Genomic DNA, 27,085 nt, shown 5'->3' with positions numbered 1-27,085 from the left:
CTCTCAGAAACTTTCATTCCAGCAGTGTAATGCTTGAACCTTGTTTTTTTTCCCCTCGCCTTTACCTGGTAATTGTCTGTGTGCATTTCATCAAGTGTTGGCTCCATAACCATAATTGTTTTAAGTATCAGGAACCTGGCACGTGCCTCCAGTGTCTTATTTTATTGATAAATGAAAGGAGATATGGGCTTTTACTGTACTTTGATTGACATACCTTTTGAAAATAAGAAAAACTTACCAAAAAAGTAACAGACATTTTTTAAAGATAATATTACCATGGCTAAAAGTAAAATGTTCTGTGCATTTTTAATGAATAAAATAAATGTGTACCAAGTAACATACACCACTTGAATTTCTGCTGAAAGCATATCAGAATATAAATAGTAGGGAAGAAATCAGCCCCCATATTTACATTAAAGATTTTTTTAAAAACGCAATTGTTAACAAAATGGAACTGTCCTAAAGCAGGTTTACTCAGGAGCAAGTTCATCTGAGTTCTGTGAGACTTACTCCTTAATAAGATTACAATCTGCGTTTCCATGGTTTCTGATTTACCCAGTACTAATCTACCATTACTAATGTGGTTATCAGAACCTTCAGAACTTTGTCCTGAAGAACCAGTGTATGCTGGCACCAAAGAGCTCATCATCTCCTCTCCGAACCATTTGTTTCTGCGTCTTTGTATTGTGCATGGCCAGCCTGCACGTTTACTATTGAACCATGTCAGTATGCTGTTGGTATTTAACACTGTCTTTGTAACTGTTTGCACTGCTAGCTGCTGCACTGAAGCAACCACACTGTTGTTGTCAAGGCAGTCAACCCTTGATGATTTAGATGGACCAGACCCCATTCCTAAAACAAGTGAGCGTGCGCGACCTAGGCTTCGTAAAATGTACAGCATGGATATGTCCTCCTCATCTGCTGACAGTGGCAGTATAGTGTCAAGGTGCTTAACCCATGCATGCTTTTGTTCAGTCATTTACCCTGACCACTGTGAATGTTGGCAATGTGAAAGGCTGCAAGTGGGGGGGAGTGTTTGTATGCTGGTGTGTGTGAGTGAAGTTACTTGCGTACTCAGTAGAAGCATCTCTCTCTCTCTCTTGTCTAGACTCATACCAAAATTTCTACATTTGTTTGGGACTTTATGCCATTTTAGTAGTTCTTGTTTAATCCTGATACTTTTGGTCTCAGGTTCCTAAATTGCCTATTTCTCTTCCTCATCGAGAGCTTGGAATGCTGCATTCAGATTCTGGTCAAGACAGAATCCTAGTTAGCTTTAGCTGCAGCTAATCTCACTTCTGACAAAAAGAAGACGCTTAACCATTGGTTAATTACTGCATTGGCAATTTATTCCAGAGAGCCGAAAGAGTGGGGAGGGAAAAACATGCCACCCCATGGCCTATGCCCAGATTCTTGACTGTAATTGAGGATATCTGCACTGGCTTGATATTAAAGTCCAGTAATAGAACAGAACAAATCAGCATGTCATTTGACAACAATGTTTTTCCCCCTATTCTTGACAGCGAAGCCACCCAAATCACCATGCTGTATTCCCGTCAGGGGACAGCAGAAACCATTGAAGAGGTTGAAGGGGAGGAGCACGAAGAAGAAGGGGCAAATACTGCATCAGGACAGGAGCATGACATAGAAGATTATTGCATGGATTCTGAAGGAGCTGCATACATATCTGATACAGATATGCCATCGTATTCTGCTTTGGATGGCATTGCTGAACCCCCTCCTTCATATAGCAAAGCTGTGAGCTTGGAGCTTTTTCCCTTAGATGTTTCCCAAGATGGCTCCTCTGACAAAAACCAAATGATGGTGAGCCCAGATGAAAATCAATCTGAGAAACCAGAGGATTCGATACTCCCCCCTTTGACACATGAGCTGACTGCAAGTGAACTACTTCTTAACAAGTAAGGATCACAGACTGATTTTCCTACAGGCATACCTATAATGTAAATGAAATGTTTTATTGGGGCCCATCTACACTGAGCTTTTACTCCAGGGTGGGTGTGAGTCGAGGTCCCTCATGATAGATGATGCAGTCGCGACTTCACAGCCATCCATGGTTTTTGCCCAGAAAATGAGGAGTTCCAAGGAGTCATTTTACTGTGATTTTTTGGGTTTGCTGCAGGTTCCCCTGTGGGTGCGGGCTGTCTGTTCCTTCCCCAAACTGACTTTGCATTTTACAGTGGGTGTTTTGCAGGTGTGCATAGTGCCTGCATCACTCTGTGATGCCCCTTTACTCCCCCCATCTCTTTGCAGCTGCGCAGTTACAGAGGCACAGAGGGGTGTTTTCATCTATTTAATCACACTTTTGCACAGTTTTGTAGCTTCATATCTTCTCAATAGTTGTGGACTCAGTATCCCAGGGCCGATGGGGGAGGTCTTGGGGAAGGACCAACATCGCTCTGGCCACCATTTTGGGGCGATAGCTAGGCATGTAGCACTCACGCTTGTGATCGCGAACTATCGCAAGATTCTCGGGCTGGGGAACTGACAAACTGAATTATATTAAACTTCAATAAGAACAAACCAATATCCAAACAGTCTTATGATAAGTTTCCATTCCTCTTCACCAATGTAGGACAAAACCAGACCAGTTTGTAATGAGCTGCAATGATTGTGTATATTTTGCACTATTGGCACACCATAGGTTGTTCTCCCACTCCTTCCCTTTCAGTTCTCCATCCAGTATCCCAGGGTCCTGCATGGCAGAACCCGTCATGTCTGCCCATCCTGTCCCCCTCCCTGCTCTGATCGTAACTCGTTTTTGTTCCCTGGCTTTTGTTTTGTTTTGGTTTTTTTGGCCTCCAAGATTTGCACAAATGGGGCCTTAATACTTTCTTGTAGTTATTTTTTTTTAGCCCCAGGAATGTGTGCAAATGTCTTTGCAGTTTTAAAATTATTATTATAATTGTTGTCAGTTTTTCACAGTTGCACAAGTGCACACTGGTGACTGTAAAATATATATAGCCTTGCCTTTACAAGACTGCATATAGGCTAACTTAACTGCCATTTGGCAGTGACAGGCTGGGAAAAGGGGACAAGATCACCCTCTTAGCAAGGTGATCCTCAAGGTTTTATGTGTTGAACTTATTTTATTATTTATTTATTATTATTATTTGTTTATTATTAAATTTAAATTGGGCGATGTACAACGTACAATAAAACAGTTTAAAACAATAAAATTCTACCATAAAAACATTTTCTAAAATACCCTAACCCACCCCAAATGCCTGCCTGAACAACCACGTTTTTAATGCACGACGGAAGCTCATTAAAGAGGGGGCATGGCGGAGTTCCCTAGGGAGGCAGTTCCACAGAGTGGAAGACCCTCTCCCTCATCCCCACCAGTCTAGCTGTCCTGGCTGATGGGACAGAGAGAAGGCCATCCGAGGCTGATCTTGTTAAGCAGCCTGTCTGGTGCTGCTGGAGGCACTCCTTAAGATAGGCTGGGCCGGAACCATACAGGGTTTTAAAGGTCAAAACCAACACCGTGAATTTGGCCCGGAAAACAACTGGTAACCAGTGCAGCTCCTTCAGCACTGGAGTGATGTGATCTCGCCAGCGGCTGCCTTTAATCAGGTGAGCCGCTGCATTCTGTACCAGCTGCAGCTTCCAAACCATCTTCGAGGGTAACCCCACGTAGAGTGCATTACAGTAGTCTAAACGAGAGGAGACCAGGGCATGTACTACAGATGGGAGCAGATGGTTGGGAAGGAAGGGGCGCAGCCGCCATATCAGATGGAGTTGATACAGCGCTGTCCGGCTCACAGCTGACACCTGAGCCTCCATGGACAGCTGGGAGTCCAAAATGACCCCCAGGCTGTGGACCTGGTCTTTCAAGGGTAGCCGTACCCCATTCAACACCAGGTCAACATCCCCCAGCCTCCTCTTGTCTCCCACCAAAAGTACCTCAGTCTTGTCAGGGTTCAGCTTCAGCTTATTCCTCCCCATCCAGCCACTCACCGTCTCCAGACATTTGGACAGGGATTCTACGGCCAACCTTGGTGAAGATTTGAATGAGAGGTAGAGCTGCGTGTCATCCGCATATTGATGACACCGCACCCCAAACCTCCTGATGACAGCCCCCAGCGGCTTCACATAGATATTAAATAGCATCGGGGAGAGGATGGAACCCTGTGGCACCTCACAAGTGAGTGGCCACAGGTCCAAAACCTCCTCTCCCAGTGCTGCCCTCTGGTACCTGCCGGAGAGGAAGGACCGGAACTACCACAATACGGTGTCTCCAATGCCCAACCCCTCCAGGCGGTCCAGGAGGATACCGTGGTCAACGGTATCAAAAGCTGCTGAGAGGTCGAGGAGAACAAGGAAGGAGCATTCACCCCTATCCAGAGCCCTCCTCATATCATCTACCAAGGCAACCAAGGCTGTTTCTGTCCCATGCCCAAGCCTGAAGCCCGACTGAAATGGGTCTAGATAATCAGTTTCTTCCAAGTGTGCCTTCAACTGCATCGCCACCACCCGCTCAATCACCTTGCCCAAAAATGGCAGATTTGAGACTGGGCGAAAGTTGTTCAGAACTTGAGGATCCAAGGAGGGCTTCTTTAAGAGCGGTCTTATCACTGCCTCCTTGAGGGCTGATGGCATCACTCCCTCCTCAAGGGAGGCGTTCACCACCGCCCTGACCCCTCACCTAGTCTCTCTCTGCAGCCCATAATGAGCCAAGATGGGCAAGGATCAAGTAAGCAGGTGGTCGGCCTTACAGATGAAAGCACCTTGTCCACTTCATCAGGAGGAAGAAGCTGGAACCGATCCCACAAAACTGGTTTGCCACAGGCCGCCTCTTGCTCACAAACTGTATCCACAGCGTGCAGAGTAACACACTAATCTGATCATTTTTATCTGCAAAGTGCCTTGCCAAGGCCTCACAGGAGGCCTTAGAATGCTCCAGTGGTTCAGGAGCCACTGGACTGACCCGGCTCCGGACCACTTGAAACAGCCTCCTGGGACAGCACTCTGCAGATGCGATAGAGGCAGCATAATATTCCTTTTTTGCTGCCTTTACCGCTACGTGATAGGGTGAAGATACAGCTCTAGCCCGTGTCTGATCGTCTTTGGAGCAAGACTTCCGCCACCGGCGCTCTAGCCGTCTCACCTCCTGTTTCAGAGCTCGTAACTGCAGATTAAACCATGGTGCAGTCCGAGCCCTGTTCAGGGGGAGAGGGTGTTTCGGAGCCACCTGATCTAATGCCCCAGTGATTGCAGCATTCCAGCCACCCACCAGGGTCTCGACCGAGTGGCCGTTGGCGTGCCCCAGAGAATCCCCAAGCGCGTTCAGGAATCCATTTGGATCCATAAAACGCCTGGGGTGGACCATTTTAATGGGTCCTCCACCCCTGCGTAGGGGTTGTGGAACCGAGAAGTCCAACGTCAAAACTTATACTTATGGGTGCCCTGCTTCCATTCCACACTTCCCCAAGTCTCCAGCTAGTCCTTTTAACAGAGATTTAGGGCCCACCCCCTTTTCACGGCTCCCATTTGCAGTAACCGGGGCAGTAACTGGTCTGAATGGGAGCTGTGAAAAGAGAGGGGACTGTCAAATTAGCCTACGTGCAGTCTCATCTTGTCAATTTCCTTGTATGCTTCAAACTGCACTTTGTTCCCTTTGACAGCTGAAACATTCAAGGGCATTGACAAGGCAAGGCTACATATATTTGACAGGTGCAAGTGCACACTTGCGCGACTGCGAAAAACTGACAAAAATAATAAAAAAATTACGAAGACGTTTGCACACATTCCTGCGAAAAACTGACAAAAAATAATAATAAAAAATTACGAAGACGTTTGCACACATTCCTGCGAAAAACTGACAAAAATAATTTAAAAAATTACGAAGACATTTGCACAAAGGCCGAATTTTTAAAAATATGTATTATGGACCTATTTGTGCAAATCTTGGGGGCCAAAAAAGGGGAGGTTGGTGAATGAGGGCCAGCCACTCCAAAGTGCCATTTGGTCATCGGTGGAAGGACTGTCATGGTGGCACAGGTAAGATCACTCAGAAAGAGCAGCAGGGGGTTTTGCTGCTCTTGCCAACAGTTCTGTACCCAGTCACTAGAACCCATGATGGTTTGGCTCTGTGAAGCTCGGATAACATGCCAACCCATCATGGGTTAAACAACCCCAAGAACAAACCGTCAGTTGTCAGGGTGGCTTAGTCATGAAAAATAATAATTTCCTGCAGGAAATGGTCCAGGTTCAGACAACACAACAACCCACCGTAGATTGTTTCAAATGACAAATGACTATGGGTTGTCATGTTGTGCAAACCTAATCACTATCTTCCACATGGGTTTTACGCTGCATGTACGTGTGGTGTACACATGATGGAAAATCACAGCTAATTGCACCTTTCCAGATCAAATGCATGCATTACAAAGCACTTAATGATCTTAGCACATTTTTAAAAAATAGTAATTGTCTTTAAACTCTTCTATATACAATTGTTGTAACATGTGAAATGGCCCATAGGTTGAACCTGGTCTCTCAAATTCTTTAGGTGGGATTCTAAAACCTACTTTAAGGGTGTCCAAGGGCTTTTCTTTCAGCAGCAGGTCCCCATGAGGCAACACAACTCCTTTTAAAATAAATATGTATATTATGATACTCAACTGATACTCCTGGTTTTAAGTGGCTTGCAATATGGCATGGGGCTACCGTTTTAAGAAACACATTCAAAGCCCCAAAACTAGGTGAGAAGGAGCTTGTTCGTTGATACTTATAGACTATTACAGATCTAATTCATTGATTCTTACAGACTATTCTGCAGTATTTAAGTTGTTTACACATCAAATCATGCGATCTAACTTTGTTCCCACAGAATGTTTCAAGATGAGGAACTGGATAACTCAGAAAAATTCTACTCTGATCAACCTCGATTTTTGCTGCTTATTTATGCTTTATATAATACACTTGTAGCCCGTTCAGAAATGGTGTGTTACTTTGTAATTATTCTTAATCACATGATCTCGGCCTCCATGATTACTCTTGTGCTTCCTATCCTTATCTTCCTTTGGGCCATGCTCTCCGTCCCAAGGCCTAGCAAACGTTTTTGGATGACAGCTATAGTCTACACTGAGGTATGTTGTCATTCAATAGATGTTGAATATCCGAATCTCTTTTGCACAGCCACTTGATGGCCTGGTTCAGACTTCTAGTGTTATTCAATTGAGCCTTGGGATTGGAAGTGTCTACTTCCTGTTTTAAATTAACCACACTTTGTTGTTAAGTCCAAGTCAGACCAATCTGTGATTTGTTTCAACTACAATTTATTGAAATGAGCAAAGTTCAAACCATGGACTGATCCTGGCTCATTTCAATAAACCGTAGCTTAAACTAATTGCAGTTCTTCATTTGGGTGTACAAACTATAATTAGTTTAACCTAGGAAGCAGATGCTTCCAGGCTCCTGCTTGTGGCCATGTTGAAGGAGAGGAGAAGACTCAAGCAGACTCGTTCCTGTAACACTGAACCAGCTTTCCCAACCTGGTGCCTTCAACATGTTCTGTTCCAATTCCCATCAGCCCCAGCCAACATGGCCAGTGGTCAGGAATGCTGGGAGTAGTAGTGCAGTGTAGTTTTGGGAAGGCTGCAATAAACTATGGTTTAGCGGTACATCTGTACCAGAATAATCTATATCATCAATGATGGCATCTATGAATGTATGGTAAAGTATGTAGGTTGCAGTCATTCCTGTTCAGAGGAATGGCTTGCTTCCTACACCCAATACTGTTAATGGGCTTAAAGATGTGTAACTGAACACAGAACTCAGTATATAGAACCCATTTCCAGCAGTTTAGCGAGCAAAGTCTCTAGCATGAAAATGCAGTTGAACTTCAGGTTCATTAATGTCAGTGGTATTCTATGATAAGATAAAAGTAATGGACATAAAAATAAACAATGTGAAATAGTGTGATAATTTTGTTTAGAATAATGGTGGAGCTACATATTATACACAGTTTAATGAAGGGGCATTTGTAGGGCAGGAGGCTTCCTCCTTCCAATTCTCTCCTGCAAATGCTCCTGTTGCTGCTGCCAATCCAACCAGCAGAGCCAGAGGCTTTTAAACCAGTTAAACAAAAACTGACAGGAAACCAACACGATAAATGCCCCCCACCCCCGAAACCCTTTCAGGGATTCAGTTTCATGCCTTCCCTACACACACACACACACACACACACACACCCTGAAATGGCAGCCCCAATTCACTGCCTTCAAATCGGAATGATGGATAAGACAGACATTTTAGTTTGGCCCTAGTAACTGCTAGTTCTTCTCTCCCAGGATCCTCTAAACTTTTAAAGGGTTAAGCAAGCCAATTCTATCTCTTCTCCCACCAGCCATTCCCCCTTCCTTGCTTGCTTGCTTGCTTGCTTGCTTGCTTGCTTCCTTCCTTCCTTCCTTCCTTCAGCGTCATTCTCAAGACTCCACAGTCCTTGCTGAGCCTTTCTTGGGTGTTTTTTAATCATTTTATTTTGATTTACAAACTAATATACTCTTGCATACCTAATAAACGGTATACCTAGGATGTCCCCTCAGTACGTAGAAGCTATTAATTTATTTTGTGGTGGCCCTACTTCACTTCCAAGCTAATAGGCAAGGGACTATCCAAGTTCAGGAATAGAGGGAATGACAATATATGATACAATAATGATATGTCTCATCTTGGGAAATAATCAGCAGTTTACAGCATCAGTCACAACACATTCCAGTTATTACACCTGCATAAATGTGTAGGAAGCTAGAATGCATAATTAGTTTTTGGACAGCAGTTGGAGGTAGTATAGTTTGAAACAGACTGTTTTCACTTGGGGACATTTTTCTCCCTTTCACAATACTACAAATTGGGATCCCGCAATGAAATGATTGGCAAAAGGTTCAGAACAGATGAAAGAAAGTATTACTTCAAACAGTAGTTAATTAATGTAGGAATTTGCTGCCGCATGATCTTGGGATAGCTTTAATGAGGGATTAAATAAATTCAGCCATACTAGCTAAATAGAACCTCCAGTTTTCTCCTTATTACCAGTTGCTGGGGCCAGGGCTGGCATCAAGGGTAGGCTTAATTAGGCAAGGCCCACTGACAAGAGCCCCCTGGAGTGGCTGCTCCTCTCCACCTTAGCAGCCTGATTGTTCAACTTCCTCTCGCTCTGGCCCAGACAACAGTGGTGGTGGTGGTGATGGGGAAGAGGAGGAGGAGGAGTTGTCACTGCCTACTTGCTCCCTGACTCTGTGCCTGTCAAGCAAGCAAGTGGTAGCACCGATGAGAAGGAGGGTGAGGAACAACAGCAGCTGGTGACAATGCCAGTGAGAATCATAGAATCATAGAATAGTAGGGTTGGAAGGAGCCTACGAGGCCATCAAGTTCAACCCCCTGCTCAATGCAGGAATCCAAGTCAGAGCATCCCAGACAGATGGCTGCCCAGCCTCGTCTTGAAGGCCTCCAGTGTGGGAGAGCCCACCACCTCCCTAGGGAATTGGTTCCATTGTCGTATTGCTCTAACAGTCAGGAAGTTTTTCCTGATGTTCAGCCGGAATCTGGCTTCCTGTAACTTGAGCCCATTATTCCGTGTCCTGCACTCTGGGATGATCGAGAAGAGATCCTGGCCTTCTTCTCTGTGACAACCTTTCAAGTACTTGAAGAGCGCTATCACATCTCCCCTCAGTCTTCTCTTCTCAAGGCTAAACATGCCCAGTTCTTTCAGTCTCTCTTCATAGGGCTTTGTTTCCAGTCCCCTGATCATCTTTGTTGCCCTCCTCTGAACCCTCTCCAGTTTGTCTGCATCCTTCTGAAAGTGTGGTGCCCGGAACTGGACACAGTACTCCAGATGAGGTCTAAGCAGTGCTGAGTAGAGGGGAACTAGTACTTCCCAGGATTTGGAAGCTATGCTTCTATTAATGCAGCCCAAAAGAGCATTTGCCTTTTTTGCAGACACATCACATTGTTGGCTCATATTCAGCTTGTGATCGAGAACAATTCCAAGATCCTTCTCGCTTGTAGTGTTGTTGAGCCACGTGTCCCCCATCTTGTAACTGTGCATTTGGTTTCTTTTTCCTAGGTTCAGAACTTGGCATTTATCCCTATTCAATGTCATTCTGTTGTTTTCTGCCCAGCACTCCAGTCTATCCAGATCACTTTGAATTTTGTTTCTGTCTTCCAAAGTATTAGCTATCCTGCCCAATTTTGTGTCATCTGCAAATTTGATCAGCATTCCCTGCACCTCATCCTCCAAGTCATTCATACAAATGTTGAAGAACACTGGGCCCAGGACTGAGCCCTGCGGTACCCCACTCGTTACCTCTCCCCAGTTTGAGAAGGTCCCACTGATAAGCACTCTTTGAGTCCGATTCTGTAGCCAACTGTGGATCCACCGGATCGTTGTTTCATCTAGCCCACTTTGAGCTAGTTTGCTCATCAGGATATCATGGGGCACTTTGTCGAAAGCTTTGCTGAAGTCGAGGTATATGATGTCTACAGCATTCCCACGGTCTACAAGGGAGGTTACTTGATCAAAAAATGAGATCAGTTTTCTCTGGCAGGACTTGTTTTTGACAAATCCATGTTGGCTTCGAATAATCACGGCATTGTTTTCAAGGTGCTTCCAGATGGATTGCTTTATCATCTCCTCTAGGATTTTCCCAGGGATTGATGTCAGACTGACTGGTCTGTAGTTCCCAGGTTCCTCCTTTTTACCCTTTTTGAAGATAGGGACAACATTAGCCCTCCTCCAGTCATCTGGCACTTCCCCCGTCCTCCATGATTTCTCAAAGAGAATAGACAGCAGTTCTAAGAGTTCTTCTGCCAGTTCCTTTATTACTCTAGGATGCAGTTCATCTGGCCCTGGACATTTGAACTCATTCAAAGTCATTAGGTGTTCCTTGACCATATGCCTATCGATCTCAAGCCGCAGTCCTGCCCCTTCAGCCTGTACTTCGCCTTTGCCAAGGGGCTCATAGACCCTCTTTGGGGAGAAGACTGAGCCAAAGTAGGAATTGAGCACCTCTGCCTTTTCTTTGTCATCTGTTATCGTTTTGCCATCCTTATTTAATAGCTGAACAACCATTTCTTTCCTCTGCCTTTTACTATGCACGTAGCTGAAGAAAGACTTTTTGTTGTTTTTAGCATCCCTCGCTAACCTCAGCTCGTTCTCAGCTTTAGCCTTCCTGACGCCATCCCTGCAATTCTGTGCTACCTGCCTGTACTCTTCCTTTGTTACTTGGCCTTCTTTCCACTTCCTATATGTGTCCTTTTTTGTTTTCAGGTCATCCCTAAGCTTTTTGTGAAGCCACATGGGCTTCTTCTGTTGTCTTCCACCTTTTCTTCTTGTTGGAATTGTGATTGTGCCTTGAGAATTTCCTTTTTTAAAAGCTCCCAGCCATCTTGGACTCCTTTTCTCATTAGCATCACTTGCCATGGGACCTTACTGATCATTGTTCTGAGTTTATTAAATCAGCTTTCCTAAAATCCAGGGTACGCGTTTGACTACACTCGGCTTTTGCTTCCCTTAGAACCAAGAACTCAAGTGCAACATGGTCACTTTCCCCCAGAGTTCCTGTATCCACTAAGTCATCTCTGTTTGTTAGGATCAAGTCAAGGATAGCCAATCCTCTAGTTCCTTCCTCTACTTTCTGTAGGAGGAAGTTATCTGCCACACAAGTCAGGAATTTCCTGGAGGGGCCATGTTTTGCAGAAGTTGTCTCCCAACAAATATCGGGGAAATTGAAGTCCCCCATTACTACTACATCATGCTTCCTTAAAACATTGGCTATTTGCTTTTCAAAAGTTTCATCCTTGTCTTCTCCTTGATTGGGTGGCCGGTAGTAGACTCCGACCACCAGGTTCCTTTTATTCTTTGCTCCATTTATTTTGATCCAGATGCTCTCGATGGGGCTACCAAGCTCATCCTCCTGTATTTCTGTGCAGAGATATGTATTTTTCACATACAGTGCAACCCCACTTCCCTTTCTGTTCCTCCTGTTCTTTTTGAACAAGTTATATCCTTCAATTGCTGTATTCCAGTCATCCCACCAAGTCTCAGTTATACCTATCAGGTCATAATTTCCTTCCTGTATTAAGAGTTCAAGTTCGTTCTGTTTGTTTCCCATACTCTGGGCATTAGTATATAGACATCGAAGACCATGTGCTTCATAGTCTGGCTTTCTTCCTACATGTGTCTGAAGACTATTATTGGGCGCTATCAGAGCTGTTTTCTCCATTGCAGTGCATGCGCCTACGTCCATTGTTACCCCCAACATTACATCTCCTTTCCCCGTAGGATTCAGTTTAAAGCCCTCCTGATGAAGTTCTTCATCCTGTGGCCAAACACATTCTTCCCATCCTTTGTGAGGTGCAACCCGTCCCTTGCCAACAGCCCATCTTCCAGGAAGTATAGCCCGTGGTCCCAGAATCCAAATCTCTCTTGTCGGCACCACCTTCATAGCCAGTCATTCACCCGGAGTATTTTTCATTCCCTTTCTATCCCTCTTCTAACTACTGGAAGGATGGATGAGAAAACTATCTGGGCCCCAAAGTTCTTGAGTTTCCTTCCCAGAGCTTCAAAGTCTGACATGATTTCTTCGTAGCTCCGCTTGGCGGTATCATTTGTTCCCATATGGATGAGAAGAAAGGGATACCTGTCAGTGGGCTTTATGAGTGCAGGCAACCTTTCAGTCACATCTCTAATTCGTCCTCCCGGGAGACAACATACCTGGCGAGTCCACGGGTCTTCGCGACATACTTGGCTCTCGATCCCACGCAGCAAAGAGTCTCCCACTACTACCACTCTTCTCTTCTTCTGGTTGTAGGCCTTGGTCTCATCGCCCCTGCTTGACTGACCTTCAGCCTCTTGCTCACTCTCATGTAGGTTCCCCTGTGATTCTTCCTCTGCAGGCTGTCCTCCAGTCTCATCCGCAAGTACCTGGAATCGGTTCCACAGCTCCACTGCTTCCACTGGTGCTGAGTGTCTTCTAGTTCTTCTTCTCCTAACTGTCACCCTTTTCCAAGGAGTATCCTCTACTCCATTTTTCTTCACCTCAGCATTTCCCACTGCCTCATCTTGCTGTTGCTGTTCAAGCTTCTGGTCTGCCCTTTGCTGCTGTAGCTCCCCCATTCTGTCCAAGAACTCTTCATGTTCTCTTATTCCCCAGAGGGTCGACAGTCGCCGCTCCAGTCCACTTACTTTTTCTTCCAGCAGTGTGATCAACTTGCACTTGTTGCAGATGTAGGCCATGTTGTTCTCAGGCAAGAAAACAAACATTGCACACACCTTGCAGGTCACCACCACTGGAGAGTCTTGTCCTTCCATAGCCTCTTTTCCCTTTTTGTGTCTAGCTTTGTGATTGTTCTAGACTAGCCTGTGCCTGTTCCTCTACTCAGTTGAGGTTAAAAGCAGAGTCCCACTTGTGTGAAAGTGTGTGTTACAAGACAAATAAATGGAAAAAAGTTAGTTAAAAAATAAAATAAAATGAAATGAAAAAAAAAAGTTAGGGGCCTCCCCCTTGAGTTCCCCTGCCGAACTCCCCTGGCCAACTCCTGTTTGCTCCCCCTGTTCACTCACTCTGGTCGCTCGCTCTCTGGGAGCTTGCTTGCTTCTGTAGTCCCTGGACCAGCTGGAGCAGCTTGCTCTGCTCTGCTCTGTTCTGCTCTGCTCTGCTCAGCTGGGAGGCGGGAAACAGAATGTAGACTTGTGGAGGGAGAGGACCCATTGAAGGTGTCTTGCCCAAGGGCCCTCCAAAACCTGGAGCCAGCACTGGCTGGGGTGCAAAAAATAAAGGCTTTTATGCTCTGCTTGTGGATTTCCCAGCACCATCTTCTTGCTACTGTGAGAAACAACATGCTAGGCTAGAATAATCTCACCATGGCTCTTATTCTAATAATGTTTTAGTATTTTTATGAAACCTCTGAAATTGTATGACATTTTCTGTGAGTACTATAAGGGCACTTTTCACCTCTAGCCATTGATTGGTGCCTGGTTTTTTGTTTTTGTTTTTGCACAGGTGACCATAGTTATAAAGTATTTTTTCCAGTTTGGATTCTTCCCTTGGAATAAACAATTAGAATTAACAAAAGATAAACCTTATTATCCTCCCAATATTATTGGTGTTGAGAAGAAAGAGGGTTATGTTCACTATGACCTTGTTCAGTTACTTGCTTTGTTTTTCCATCGATCCATTTTAAAGGTATTTTGGAATTAAGTATGTATTCTATTGTTTTTAATACAGTTTTTTTGTACTGTATGGTTGACAGCATGCAGAACTTCCATCATATCTGAATTACCATTTCTATGTTATGCTTGGTTAAGTGACAAGTCCAGACTCAAGGCTATATGCATGCATTTTGATGTTCTTTCAGCCTTTTATGAGTAGGTTGCTCCACTTGGGCACCTGTTTGTGTCCTTAAAACTCCTTGAAATCAGCCCAAACTTTCATGTTAGTTTGGGCTGCTTAAGGCATGGCCCTAAAACCCATTTTCTATGCCATTGCGTGCCCTTTCAACCATAACCAGCCCCACATATTTGGATTAGGGCTGTGATATCTAAGAAGGCCAATGTAGAAATTAAGTACAGATGCCAGCACATTGTTAAAATGGAGTATGCCATTAGCCATATTTTTGGAATATGGTCCACAAGAGGTTAGGTGACTTGAAGACAAGAGTATATATATCAGTAGTGACTGCTTTCTATCAAGAGAAGGAATCTCAAGAATAGCCTGTTTTAAAGAATTGTAAATATAACTTTAAAGGTAAAGATTCCTTAAAACTGTGTCTCTTTAGTGTCATGGACTGTGGGATGAAGAAGATGGAGGAGACAACTGTAGTAGTAAAGACGACTCTGATGACGAGTTGGCCGAATCAGACAGGAGAGGTTCTGCTGGCTCTTTGACATCAGTCAATTTGGCAGCATCTGTTGAATCCATACATGTCCATTTCCCAGAGCAGCAGACTGCCATCCGTAGGAAAAGTTCAAGCAGTGGCTCACAGCTGTCACACAGATCCAGCTTCTCCTCTCACCGTTCCAAGAGAGGTATGTGTGTCGTCACCATCAAGACTCTAAAACTGAATGGGGTGTTTGTTATCCTTGTACTTTCCTAGATATTAATTTGTGATTATCCAATAAATGAAATTTTAATTATATTTCTATGAGACAGCAGCAGTCATTTCACTTGGGAAGGGTCATTGTTTGAAATTAAATGTGGGACCCCTGCCATATTATTAAAGAAAAGTCTGAAATGTATTTAAAATATTTTATGTCTTAAGAATTTCTTCTCCTTCATAAGATGCTGCCTGGGAACTTTATTCCACCAAGGTTGGAACACTGATGTTTCACTTAGTAATGATTCTTTCCCCAACTATATTTTCAGGAAGTACCAGCACAAGAAACAGCAGTCAAAAAGGAAGCAGTGTGTTGAGCATAAAACAAAAATCAAGGAAAGAACTTCTTATGGAAAAGCTACGAGAACAATTTATCATAGCTAAGGCATTTACAATTAAAAAGTGCGTAATTAGATATTTTATCAGATTTAATAGAAGAAGAAACTGTGAATGCAGAACAGACAGCCATAGTCCAACAGGTGCCTTGTAGCATGGTCCAGGGATTGGACAGGCTGTGGGGATTTCAGGAGCAGGAAAAGAAAGAATATCTTCTTCCCTTCACACCCTCGTGAAACCTTTCCCTGCTGCACTATATATGTCTACCAAACCCAAACCTGAGCACTTTATTGCTATAAAGCAGGAGGGAGGTTTCTTGAGAATGGGCAAGGGAAAATATGTCTTTTTTCCCTTTCATCCCCTCCTGAAACTTTCCCATTCAGCATGGGAAGGAGAGGTTTTTAACCTCATGGTGCACAACTCCCTGATCCTAATTCCCCCACCAGGATAAGCTGCTAGGGGCTTGATCAAGCCAATTTCTCCACTGCTCATTTTCTTTATTTTTTCCCCTTTTACCCTCAGTGTTGCTGGGTCCTGGATGGCAATGAGCAAGCTCAATGCTCATCAAGCTTGATTGGAGGGTATTATTGAATTTTTAAATTGTTTTTGCAAATCAATATTTTTTTTGCATATATGGAGAGTTCCCCAAGCATGCAGAAACTACTGCGTTGGGACCTGTGGATGGCCCCATTTCACTGCTCAGTTGATAGCCACAGGACCACCAAGTTTGGTAAAAGAAGGGATGGTCGTGTTGATAACCAGAAACATAGTTGTGTAAAGTATAGTTGAAATATATGAAGAATGTACATACTTACTTAGTAGACATGCTATATTTTGATATTTCTGTTGCAGTTTAAAATCCCTCTCATCATGCACTAGAAATGATATTTTGAACTGTGTGTAATGAATGTGTAGAGTCAGTGGGACTGGTGGGGAAGTGTACTTCTCTCTTAGTCTTTTTCTATGCTACTCTTCTTCCAAGTTGAGTCTTGCAGACTTCTTTGCTTGCCTTAGATTAAATGTCCTGGGCTGTAAGACCTAAAGCATTCTGTATAACCTGGGAGCGGAAAGGACATTGACTCATGCCAGACAGAGAGACCTCCAGAAAGTGCATGTTCTTTTACATAAAGTTATTTTGTAAGTAAGACTGTATTTTCTGTTATTTCAGGACAATTCAAATATATGTGCCCATCAAACAGTTTTTCTACAATCTTATCCACCCAGATTACAGTGCTGTGACAGATGTGTATGTCCTGATGTTCCTTGCTGATACTGTGGACTTCATTATCATTGTGTTTGGATTCTGGGCCTTTGGGGTATGTTTGATGTGTTTGAATGAATCTGCGATAAAAGACTATCCACTATGACAGATAATTTACTTATTTTTACTTATTACATTTATATCCCACCTTTTTTTCCTCTTTAAGGAACCCAAGGCGGCATACATAATCCTCCTCCTCTTTTATTTTAGCCTCACAGCAACAACCGTGTGAGGTAGGTTGGGCTGAGAGTGTGTGACTGGCCCAAAGTCACCCAGTGAGCTTCCATGGCCGAGCGAGGACTAGAACCCGGATCTCCCGGCTCCCAGTCCAACACTCTAGCCACTACACCACGCTGGCTCTCAAGAGATGTTGCTCCCTGTCCCTTATTGTCCCTATTTTTCTTTCCAGAAACACTCTGCAGCAGCAGATATTACCTCTTCGTTATCAGAGGATCAAGTGCCAGAAGCATTCTTAGTGATGGTGCTAATTCAGTTTGGAACTATGGTAGTAGATCGAGCACTATATCTGAGGAAGACTGTCATGGGAAAAGTCATCTTCCAGGTCATCCTTGTTTTTGGTATACACTTTTGGATGTTCTTTATCTTGCCCAGCGTGACAGAAAGGTAAAAAAAAAAAAAAATCTTAATTTAGCAGCGTTACCTCTATTGCTTTTAGAAGGTGTTCAATCCATGTATGCAAAGGAAAAATACACTTGTGCTCCCAAGCGAAGAATCTGCTGTGGTTATATTGAACTGAGAAATGAGATCAGTAAATGATATGTAACAACAGGAGTGGGCTGATCTTGCTTGTGGACACATTTGGATCATGCATGATGTATTCATTCTCTGAAAGTAGGTTACAAACTTGTTTTAACTAATTGCGTAGACCAGAGGTAGGCTGATGTCATGCTTGCGTAGTCCACTTTTTTTTTGTTAGAAGCTTTGTGGTCCACCAATGTATGTTAAATTTACCATGTAACAATTAAGGCATAATGTGAAGTGTTCTTGAGCTTCCGTTCTTGCTTTAAGAACATATGAAATGACTTTGCTACCACATATCAAGGTCTATCCAGTTCAGGATTCTTGGCAAAAAACAAAGCAGGTGATAGGGGGTTTACTGGGCATTGGCTAGTTGTCCAATAGATCACTGCAATGGACCGAAGTCTCCCTTCTGTCCAAACCTGACATATACTTCAAGAAAGAATTATCTATCAAGAGCATTTGTGGATATAATTAAGATTCTGTGGTATACCCTAAGCTAATAGATGAAGCTTCTATAAAAGGAGCAATAAGCTTATGGAATTATGAAGCTTCTATAAAGGCAGCAGTAAGATTTGATATGGACCCAAATGCACTATTAATAATGTGATTTGTGTCTAGGTTGTGTGATGTCACTAATCTTGTTTGCACTCACAGTGGATGGGGTTATGAAACAGGAAATAAAGGATATTATGGAAATTATAGAGTAAGCTGATAGAGATGAGCTACATCATATTGACATAAGAGTTGACATTTGCTCACATAGAATAGGAAGCTTCTCCATATGGATTGCGGGGGGGAGATAAGTGCAAAAATAGGAATGCAAAATCAGTAGCAGATAGGAAGGCAATTTTTAAAATAGAAGAGAGAGGATGGTGTAATGGAAATGTGACCATAATCGAGTACAGATGACTAAATGGTATATGGCCAGGCACCCGCCTATGTGACCTGCTGAATTCCTTTTTCATGTTGTCTCTGAGGCTCTCCATTCTACAACAAATTTCATGTTGTCTCTGAGGCTCTCCATTCCAAAAGCCACATGTCAGCAGGTAGCACCTGGGACGTGGTGATGTAGAGATGGTACCATGAGTAGTGACAGCTGCTTGTAGCATGTATCATCTCCCTCAACAAATAAGACTACCCAGAAGGTCTCTCTGAGGAGAAGATATAAGAAGTGCTACAAACATGTCCTATTTAGGTTGTACTTCCTTATCTGCTGAAAGTAAGAAAAAAGGAAAGATTTGGAGTTCTTTGCCCAGGGTCTAATTATATCTGGTACAGGACCTGCTCTCAACTTAATATTTACTTACAGCTGTTCCAGCATACTGTATAGATAGATATTCAGATGAATGCAAATAGCCACTAACTCCCTCAGTAGAAGACCTCTAGTTTACTTTTTCAGTCAAAAGATTAAGAAGTAAGCAATCTTTGAACTAAACAGATTTTACTCTAATCTGTTTTAGTTTTGTAACCTTAATATATTATTTTAGTTGTGTTTGATGTTTTTAATTATGTATGTGAGTGGCCTTGGGGGGGCTTTGCCCTCAAAGGCAGAATATAAATATCAGAAATAAATAATGTCTAAAATAAAAAATGTAAACCAGCCTAACTTTTTCATGGCTCTGCTGGGGTAGGACTACTTAGAACTGGTTTGAAGTGGTAATATAAACTATACTTTTTAAAGGGATGCTTGTTTCTCAACAAGAGCTGTGTAGAATTTAAGTTTATGGAAACCATTTTGTAGAGGCAGAGTTTGCCTGAAATTTGAAGGACACACAGTTGCTTTAAGAGAGTAATCCTCTGGCCCACTAGACATTTTCTGAGGGACCATAGTTCACTGGTAATTTACCCCTCCAAAGCCATAGACTTAGAGGGTTAAATTACACACAGAATCACACAGAACACTAACCCATACTCAGTGTTGAACCTAGGACATTTTCTTCAGGGTAGCTTGTTCACCATGCACTGTGGCTTATTTTTCTCAAACAAGCCACCTTGAGAACCCATGGTTTGTTGTTGGGTTGTTCAGGGTGGTTAACAAGCCACATTGCATGGCTAACAAGCCATCCTGCAGAAAATGTCCTGTGTTGAGACAACATGCTAACCCACAGTTCAACAACAACCCACACTCAACCACTGAGTGTGAACAGCCCTGTAGAGTGTTAACGGCCACTTGGATTTCCCACCCCACCCAGTTGCTGCAAGAAGCTCTGTGGTGGCTCTCTCTCCTGAGGTTGGAGCTCTGGAAGGGAGGAAATGGGGAGTCGGGACTGTGGATGGGGAGGAAATAGGACCTAGATCTGCCTGATCCTCAAGCCTCTCAGTTCCCATCTACTCCCAAGGGCAGGTAGATGAGCTAGACAGAGAACCATCTAGCTCCAGATGCAAACACAGAAGATGGACAGGCTGCTAAAGCCTCAGCCTCTTGCCAGCAGGATTTAGGGTAAACGCAGGGCTCCAAGATTGAAGCCCACTGTCTAGTAGGATCAATCCCATAGGATTGCACCCTAACTAAATTATTCAGATGCAGAGAGTGAACAGGCAATAATGCCTATATCACTATACCTATGATTCAGAAAGGATGGAGGCTGCAGTATCCCACAACACAAATAGGAACCTAAATTTGCAACAATGGAAAAAGGTGCCGAATACTTCCTTAAGGAGACTGAGTTATCTGTTTTTAAAACTTGGGAAAGTTCAGGGAATTCATTTAATGTGCAATTTATCCCATTCTCTGGCAGCTTAATGTTAACTGTTTAAATAGATTTATATTCAGTCTTTCCAACTGCCTGTGCTTTCTAGTGCATTGTTCCTAGCAATGGTTTGAAGAACCTGGAAATGAAACGTCGTTTTCTACATGGCTGTATCATTTGAGACTCATCCAGACAGCTGCACAATTGTCTGCCCTCTTTCTAAAAGCAGCTGCCAAGAGTCTACTTAAATTTGGAGGGGCGGGGATTGAAAAGTGCTCTCCAATGCATTATGGAAAGCTGCTGTTAAGGGAGAGAGAATTAGAAGCCCCAGTGCTTACCCTGAAAGGTGCTCTTGGGATTAAAGACTGATTCAAGAAAGTGTGTGTGTATATATTCATTTTCCCCCACTCTGTTTTGTATTGCAGGAAATTTAGCCAAAATACAGTTGCACAACTCTGGTATTTTGTGAAATGTGTTTATTTTGGATTATCGGCATATCAGATACGTTGTGGCTACCCAACCCGTGTACTTGGCAATTTCCTCACAAAAAGTTATAATTATGTAAACCTCTTCTTATTTCAAGGGTGTGTATATACTATAAACACTGAATTTCTTGTTCTGCATTTCTATCCTCTGTCAGCTATTTATTTATATTAAAATGTATAGGCTGCCTTTCCACCCAAACAGGGTCCTCAAGGGGTGTCATATGAACTTCGTTTTATATTTGGCACTGTAAGGTTTCCTTTTATTTGGGATGCTGTGTTATTCAGTATGATGATCTGATAATCATCAGTGCAAACACATTGTGTTAAAAGTGGTAACTTATCATAAAATAAATCTAAGCAGCGTAGATGAATACTTTCACTCACGCAGAGGGAGGGGCAACATTTCTTCTGGGATGCTGCTCCAGAGAGCCCTCCCACCATCAGGAAGGAGCTTGGCGGGGGGCCTCAGAAAGCTGATGCTAGAAGAGGAAATTTTAAATATCCCCATGTACAAGGAGAGCAATTTGGAGAACATAGCTAATGTAGGACACTTAAAATCTATTCAAAATATACAAATAAATCACTTGAAATCATGTGTTAGATGCAGCATTATACTTCAAGCTAAAACTAATTCTTCATCTGTGCTGATTCCCCTCTGTTTAGATTCCGTCTGGTACCATTCTTGACTGAGTTGAGGGCAGTAATGGACTGGGTTTGGACAGATACCACATTAAGTCTTTCTAGCTGGATTTGTGTTGAAGATATTTATGCTCATATATTCATCCTAAAGTGCTGGCGAGAATCTGAAAAAGTAAGCAAACTATTCCTTTATACATTTTTCTTTGCAGCCTTTATGGTGAGGGAATAGATTATATTGCAAATTCTTGATGAAATGCAAAATACATATCTGAAAATTATATTCCTAAAAAGGAACATGAAGGAATTTGCTTACCCACACATGTATTAAGTTGATGGTATTTCAAACAGTATTTTCCTTGACTGATTTTTCCAGATACATTCATAGACAGTCTATTGTGTATGAAAATGTATATATGTAATTATTTACACAGACTCCAGAAACTGATAAATTTCCTGGTAAAAATTAAAACAGAGTCCCCATAAAATTTTTAATTTAAGACTTCTAAAGGAAAAGCTGAAATGCAATGGTAATTCTAAAAAAAAAAAAAACACTGAAGAATTTAGGATCTGGGCTGGAAAAGTTATAAATAACAGCTGAACTTGGTACAAACTTAATGGTCCAAAAATCCTTATTTACTTACCTCAAACAGGAACTCTTAACCAAAAGCAGGACTGCTCAACCTAAAGGTAAACGTCAGGAAATGGTTTCTAAATGGACCACTGAAACATTTCAACTGGGGATGCACTCCAGATTAAAAACAGTTAAAATGTTGCCACCGATTTCAGTGAAATTTGGTTGCAACCCTAATTTATGTATTCTTTTTGGCCCACAGTCAGCATTTTGCATGCATTGATAGCTCTTTTGATTCATTGAAAACAAATTTTGTTAATGCCTCTTTGTCCAGTTTCTTTCCTTATCTCTTACTCTTTCCTCTTTTTGGAGTCACAATAATGTCGTCATCTTTCTATATGTCAAGAATGCTGAGAGTTGTAGCCTAAAACATCTGATGACCCCACGTAGCAGTTTCATGTAGATGTTGAATAGCATGAGGAACTAAATTGCACCCCTGTAGAACATCACACTGGAGAATCCACAGGGCCAAGCAATATCGTCCACTTTCTGGAGCTGACCACTAAAGTAGGAGTGAAACCACTGCAACACGGTACCCCCCACTTCCAACTCAGACAGTTGCCCGAGAAGCATACCATAGTCAGTTGTATCGAAAGCTGCCAAGAGATCAAGGAGAATAAAGTGGGTCACACTCCCCCTGCCTCTTTCCTTTCATAGGCCTTCATACAGGGCAGCCAAGGCTATTTCCATGCCAAAACCCGGCCTGAACCCCAACTGAAATGGATCTAGATCTGGCCAGCAACCACCCACTCAAAGACCTTGCCTAGGAAGTGAACATTTGCCACCAGCCTAAAGGTGTCAAGATCTTCTGGGTCCAGGAAGGATTTCTTCAGGAGTGATCTCACTACCACCTCTTTCAGGCAGCCAGGGACCACTCCCTCTTGCAAGGAGGCATTAATCACCTCCCTGGCCCAGCCGGCTATTCCCTCTCTCCTGGTTTTTATGAACCAAGGCGGGCAAGGATCCGATACAGAAGTGGTTGAATTAACCCATCCAGACACTTTGTCAATGTCCCTGAACTGGACAAGACTGTGTTCTGGATCTCACCTGATTCACCTGCTAAAACACCGGAGTCCCAGTGGATGCAAGGGTTTTTTTTATCTTGGATGTGCCTTGCAAAATGCCACAGTGGGCCACTGATGGATCCACAACCTCCTTAGAGCCAACATATGATAAGTCCTGAACAACACTAAAAAGCTCTGCTGGATGGCATACAGAAGATTCAGTAGAGGTGGAGAGACTGTGAGGTTTTTGCCGCCCTTACTGCCCCTGCATATACTTGAGTATAGGCACACACCAGTGTACGATTGCACCCATTAGGAGTTTTCCTCCAACTACATTCAAGCTGTCTCCTATTTTGTTTCATTGCTCCATGGTATTCATTCTATACCATGGAGCTATATGAGCTCTACTCCAGAGAGGGCGCTCAGGAATAATCATGTTAACTACCTGGGTCATTTCCTTCATTTCCTTTATTTACCACCCAATAGCCAAAGCTCTCTGGGTGGCTCACAAAAATTACAAAATATAATATAAACTTTAACATGCAAAATTGATAAACAATTTAAAACATCTAAAAACAATTACAATGAGATACCAGGACCTGATTAAACAACTGACATTAAAATCCCATCATATGCCATCAAATGCCTGGGAGTAGAAGATTGTCTTAACCTGGGGCAGAAAAGCTGGCAATGTTGGCACCAATTGGAGAGATCATTCCTCAGTCAGGGGGCTACCACTGAGAAGGCCCTCTCCCTTGTTGCCACCCTCAGAGCCTCCCTTAGAGGAGGGCCTCAGATGCTGACTGCATACCAGGAGATTTCTGCATTTCACAAACCAGGGTTTCGACAGAAGAGTCAGCCATATCAGCCAGAAAAAAACCCAGAGCCCCCTGGAATCCATCCAGATCCATTAGCCTCCATCTGGAGGTTTGGGCTGAAGTGTTTTCCAGATATGGCTGATACTCAGCTCTACCTTTCATTTCCTTGAATCCCAGGGAGGCTGTGGAACTCTTGAACCAATGTCTGGAAGTGGTTTAGGAATGGATAAGGGCGAACAAGCTGAGACTTAATCCAGACAAGATGGAGATATTGTGGGTAGGGAAACTGATTACTCAGAATGGAGATTTACAACTGAATGGAGTGCACTCCCCCCCCCCCCCGACCAAGTGTACAGTTTGTGAGTCATCCTGGACCTTGCACTGACTGGGGAAGCTGAGGTGGCTGTACTAGCCAAGACTGTTTTTGTTTTGTTTTTTAAACAAGCTTAGGTTGACACGCCAGCTGTGGCCTTATCTAAAGAGGCCAGTCCTTGCCTCGGTTATCCATGCATGACTGACATCCAAGCCTGACTACCGTAATGTGCTCTACAGGGGCCTGCTTCTAAACATGATTCAGAAACTTCAGATAGTGCAGAATACAGCTGCCCAAGTGCTGATGAGGGTGAGAAGGTCAGATCCTTTGACACCTATTCTGCACCAGCTACACAGGCTACCGGTGCATTTCTGAGCCAAATTTAAAGTGCTGGTTTTAACATTTAGAGAGCAATCCTATCGCCACTAGACAGCGGCTAGACAGCCATAGGATATGCTGTTTTCCGGGAACTGACATTGGAGTCCACTCTCCAAGGTCGGTTCCCGGAAAACCGATCTCCCCCCATATCCGCACTGCCTCGGAGGCAGAGCAGAGAAGCCTCATCCTCCGTGCTCAGAAGAGGAGCGCAGAGCAGCTGAAAAGGGGCAGGGCTGGGGGCGTTCCGGGCTGGGGAGAGCAGATCTGCCTGTACAACACATCCTATGCATCCTCCTCTCCCGCTCAGCCAGCCCCCGGCGGCTAGACATCCGAAAACAGCTGTCTAGCAGAAAAAGCAGGACAGGCGTGGAGGGAATGTTCCCCCCCCCCCGTGCTTCTCCTGCCTTGCTTTGGATAGGTGGTCACCTCTGAGGTCGGAGGCGGCCGCCTATCTAGATAGGATTGCAACCTTAATGCTTTAAACAGTTTGGGACCAAGTTACTTGAAGGACCACTTTCACCTCTATCATCCTGCCTGCACTTTAAGATGAGTACAGGAGGCCCTTCTCACTTGCCAGCCTGAGAGGTCAGTTAAGTTGGCAAGTGCAAGAGAAGAGGCCTTTTCTGCAGTGGTCCCATGCCTCTGGAAGGGGTTGCCATTAGTGGTCCATCACGCCCCATCATTACGGGCTTTTAAGAACATAAGAGCCCTGCTGGATCAAACCAAAGGCCTGCCTAGTCCTGCATTCTGTTCACACAGTGGCCAGTTGCCTGTGGGCCACCTCTCAAGTATGACATGAGTGCAGCAGCACCCTCCTGTCCATATTCCCCAGCAACTGGTGTACATAGGCTCACTACCTCTAACTGGAGGTTATGCATAGCCATCATGACTAGTAGCCATTGATAGCCTTATCCTCCATGAATAAGTCTAATCCCCTTTTAAAGCCATCCAAATTGATGGCCATCACTGCATCTTGTGGTAGCGAATTAACTATGTGCTATGTGAAGAAGTACTTCTTTATCCATCCTGAATCTCCCACTATTGAGAGATGACCCCAGTTCTAGTATTTTGACAAAGAGCAAGAGAAATGTCTCCCTATCCACTTTCTCCACACCATGCATACTTTTGTACACCAGTCTACAAATTTCTGAATGCTATCTGTTTTCGTTGACCTTTTTAAAATGTATTTTATTGGACAGTTTTGAGTTTCTAGCTGAAATTGTGTGTTAGTCTTCAAGACTCTCTGGGCTGAGTGGAATTATTATTATTATTATTATTATTATTATTATTATTATTATTGCTGGTGTTTATTGATTGTATTAATTTTTGCTGTTTTGTTAGTCTATGGCATTTTACTATGTAAGGTGCTATGAGAAGGCTTTTTCTCTTAAAGGCAGCCTAAAAATATTTTAAATAAATAAACAAACAGAGATGTGTAGAAGGAGCAGATATTTTCACCATATGAGGCCAAAAGGCCAAGCAGTAGAAGGGATTAATATTATTCAGAGCAGAAAAAAAAGCAAAATCCAGTCAAAAGTGTAAACGATGCAAACCGATTGTAGGTGACCCAATCACAACTGGCAATGAATTGGCAAAACAAGATGAAAACTGTAGACATCAACATCTTTCTGTAGTGAGTGAGCTACTCCCAGTTCCTAATGAGCCCAGAGGAAAAAAAGCCCCCCTTTTGGGAAACCAGTGAGTTTCTGGCTTCTAATTCAGACATCTGTGTTTTTTGTTAATTTCCATAGAAAATGCCACTGTCTTGTATTTGAGGCCTTAAGTTTATCCTTATGGAGGTGATGTCTTGTATGCCTTTTAACATTCCTCTCTAAAATGCAGTCAGAGTTGGTTGTTCCATCTTCTGAAATAACATCAACCAGGCCACAAAATGCCAGAAGACTGGCAGAAAAATCTTAATCCCACTTTTTGTTTTTAATCCTGGAATCTTGCTGCTACAACCCATGGCTCCCTGTGCAAAGTAACAGATGGATATGGTCAAATTAAAGGGCTTTGCACTAATGTAGCATTGAAAGTTGTGCAGGTTCAACAAATCACCCAGAACATTGAACTGGCATAGCAATTCATGAAGGCACAATGTGAGTGGAGAGGGAATTTAGCACGATGGAGAAGTGGTGACACGAAGCACAATCCTATTTACATTGACAGGACCAGTGACTCCCATTCCAACAGTGTGCTGTTGTCACTACAAAGCATAAGAATCAATCCAAAAACAAGAGACTCCCAGAGCTATACTCTATACCCATAATGCTACTTACTGACTGAGCCCTGTCACTGATTCAAGCCCACCAGCTTTCACGCATCCACAGACTGTAAAGGGAAAAAGATGGAGGGGGAGAGGACAGTGAATTGGCAACATCCTGAACCAAGTACCCATACAGTGAACATGAGTTCACCACAAACCAGAAGTTGTTTTTCAGATTATAGGAAATAGGTTGCACTGGTGGCAAAATCCCTTTGCAATACCCTGGCCTGGGTTAGATGCATAATTTTCAATTAGATGTTTTTAAGGCTTTCCTTTTACTTCTGAGGAACCTTATAAAAAGGGAACTTTCTCAATTGTAGTAGCGAGTGCTGTTAAGAAAACAATGGCTGCATTTGTAGTTTATAATGATGGAAACAACTCT

The 27,085-nt window shown here is 43.3% G+C and overlaps 1 protein-coding gene across 1 annotated transcript in view; it reads left to right on the top strand.

The window, feature by feature from the left end:
• Positions 1 to 27,085, top strand: part of PIEZO2 (piezo type mechanosensitive ion channel component 2) — a 373,451-nt gene that overhangs the window by 330,771 nt on the left and 15,595 nt on the right. Inside the window, exons 38-47 of the mRNA XM_084849861.1 lie at positions 776 to 946; positions 1,524 to 1,919; positions 6,854 to 7,112; positions 14,028 to 14,210; positions 14,803 to 15,052; positions 15,390 to 15,522; positions 16,625 to 16,772; positions 17,127 to 17,341; positions 20,595 to 20,753; positions 21,318 to 21,465. Of these exons, the coding sequence (XP_084705987.1) occupies positions 776 to 946; positions 1,524 to 1,919; positions 6,854 to 7,112; positions 14,028 to 14,210; positions 14,803 to 15,052; positions 15,390 to 15,522; positions 16,625 to 16,772; positions 17,127 to 17,341; positions 20,595 to 20,753; positions 21,318 to 21,465 (2,062 nt within the window). The remainder of the gene's footprint in view (positions 1 to 775; positions 947 to 1,523; positions 1,920 to 6,853; positions 7,113 to 14,027; positions 14,211 to 14,802; positions 15,053 to 15,389; positions 15,523 to 16,624; positions 16,773 to 17,126; positions 17,342 to 20,594; positions 20,754 to 21,317; positions 21,466 to 27,085) is intronic.

Source organism: Heloderma suspectum, chromosome 4, assembly GCF_057233095.1.
Source record: "Heloderma suspectum isolate Gila_16-S chromosome 4, 16-S_ref, whole genome shotgun sequence".
NCBI classification, from domain to species: domain Eukaryota; kingdom Metazoa; phylum Chordata; class Lepidosauria; order Squamata; family Helodermatidae; genus Heloderma; species Heloderma suspectum.
The sequence above is the reverse complement of the archived record's forward strand: the minus strand, read 5'-3'. Positions and strand labels throughout refer to the sequence as shown.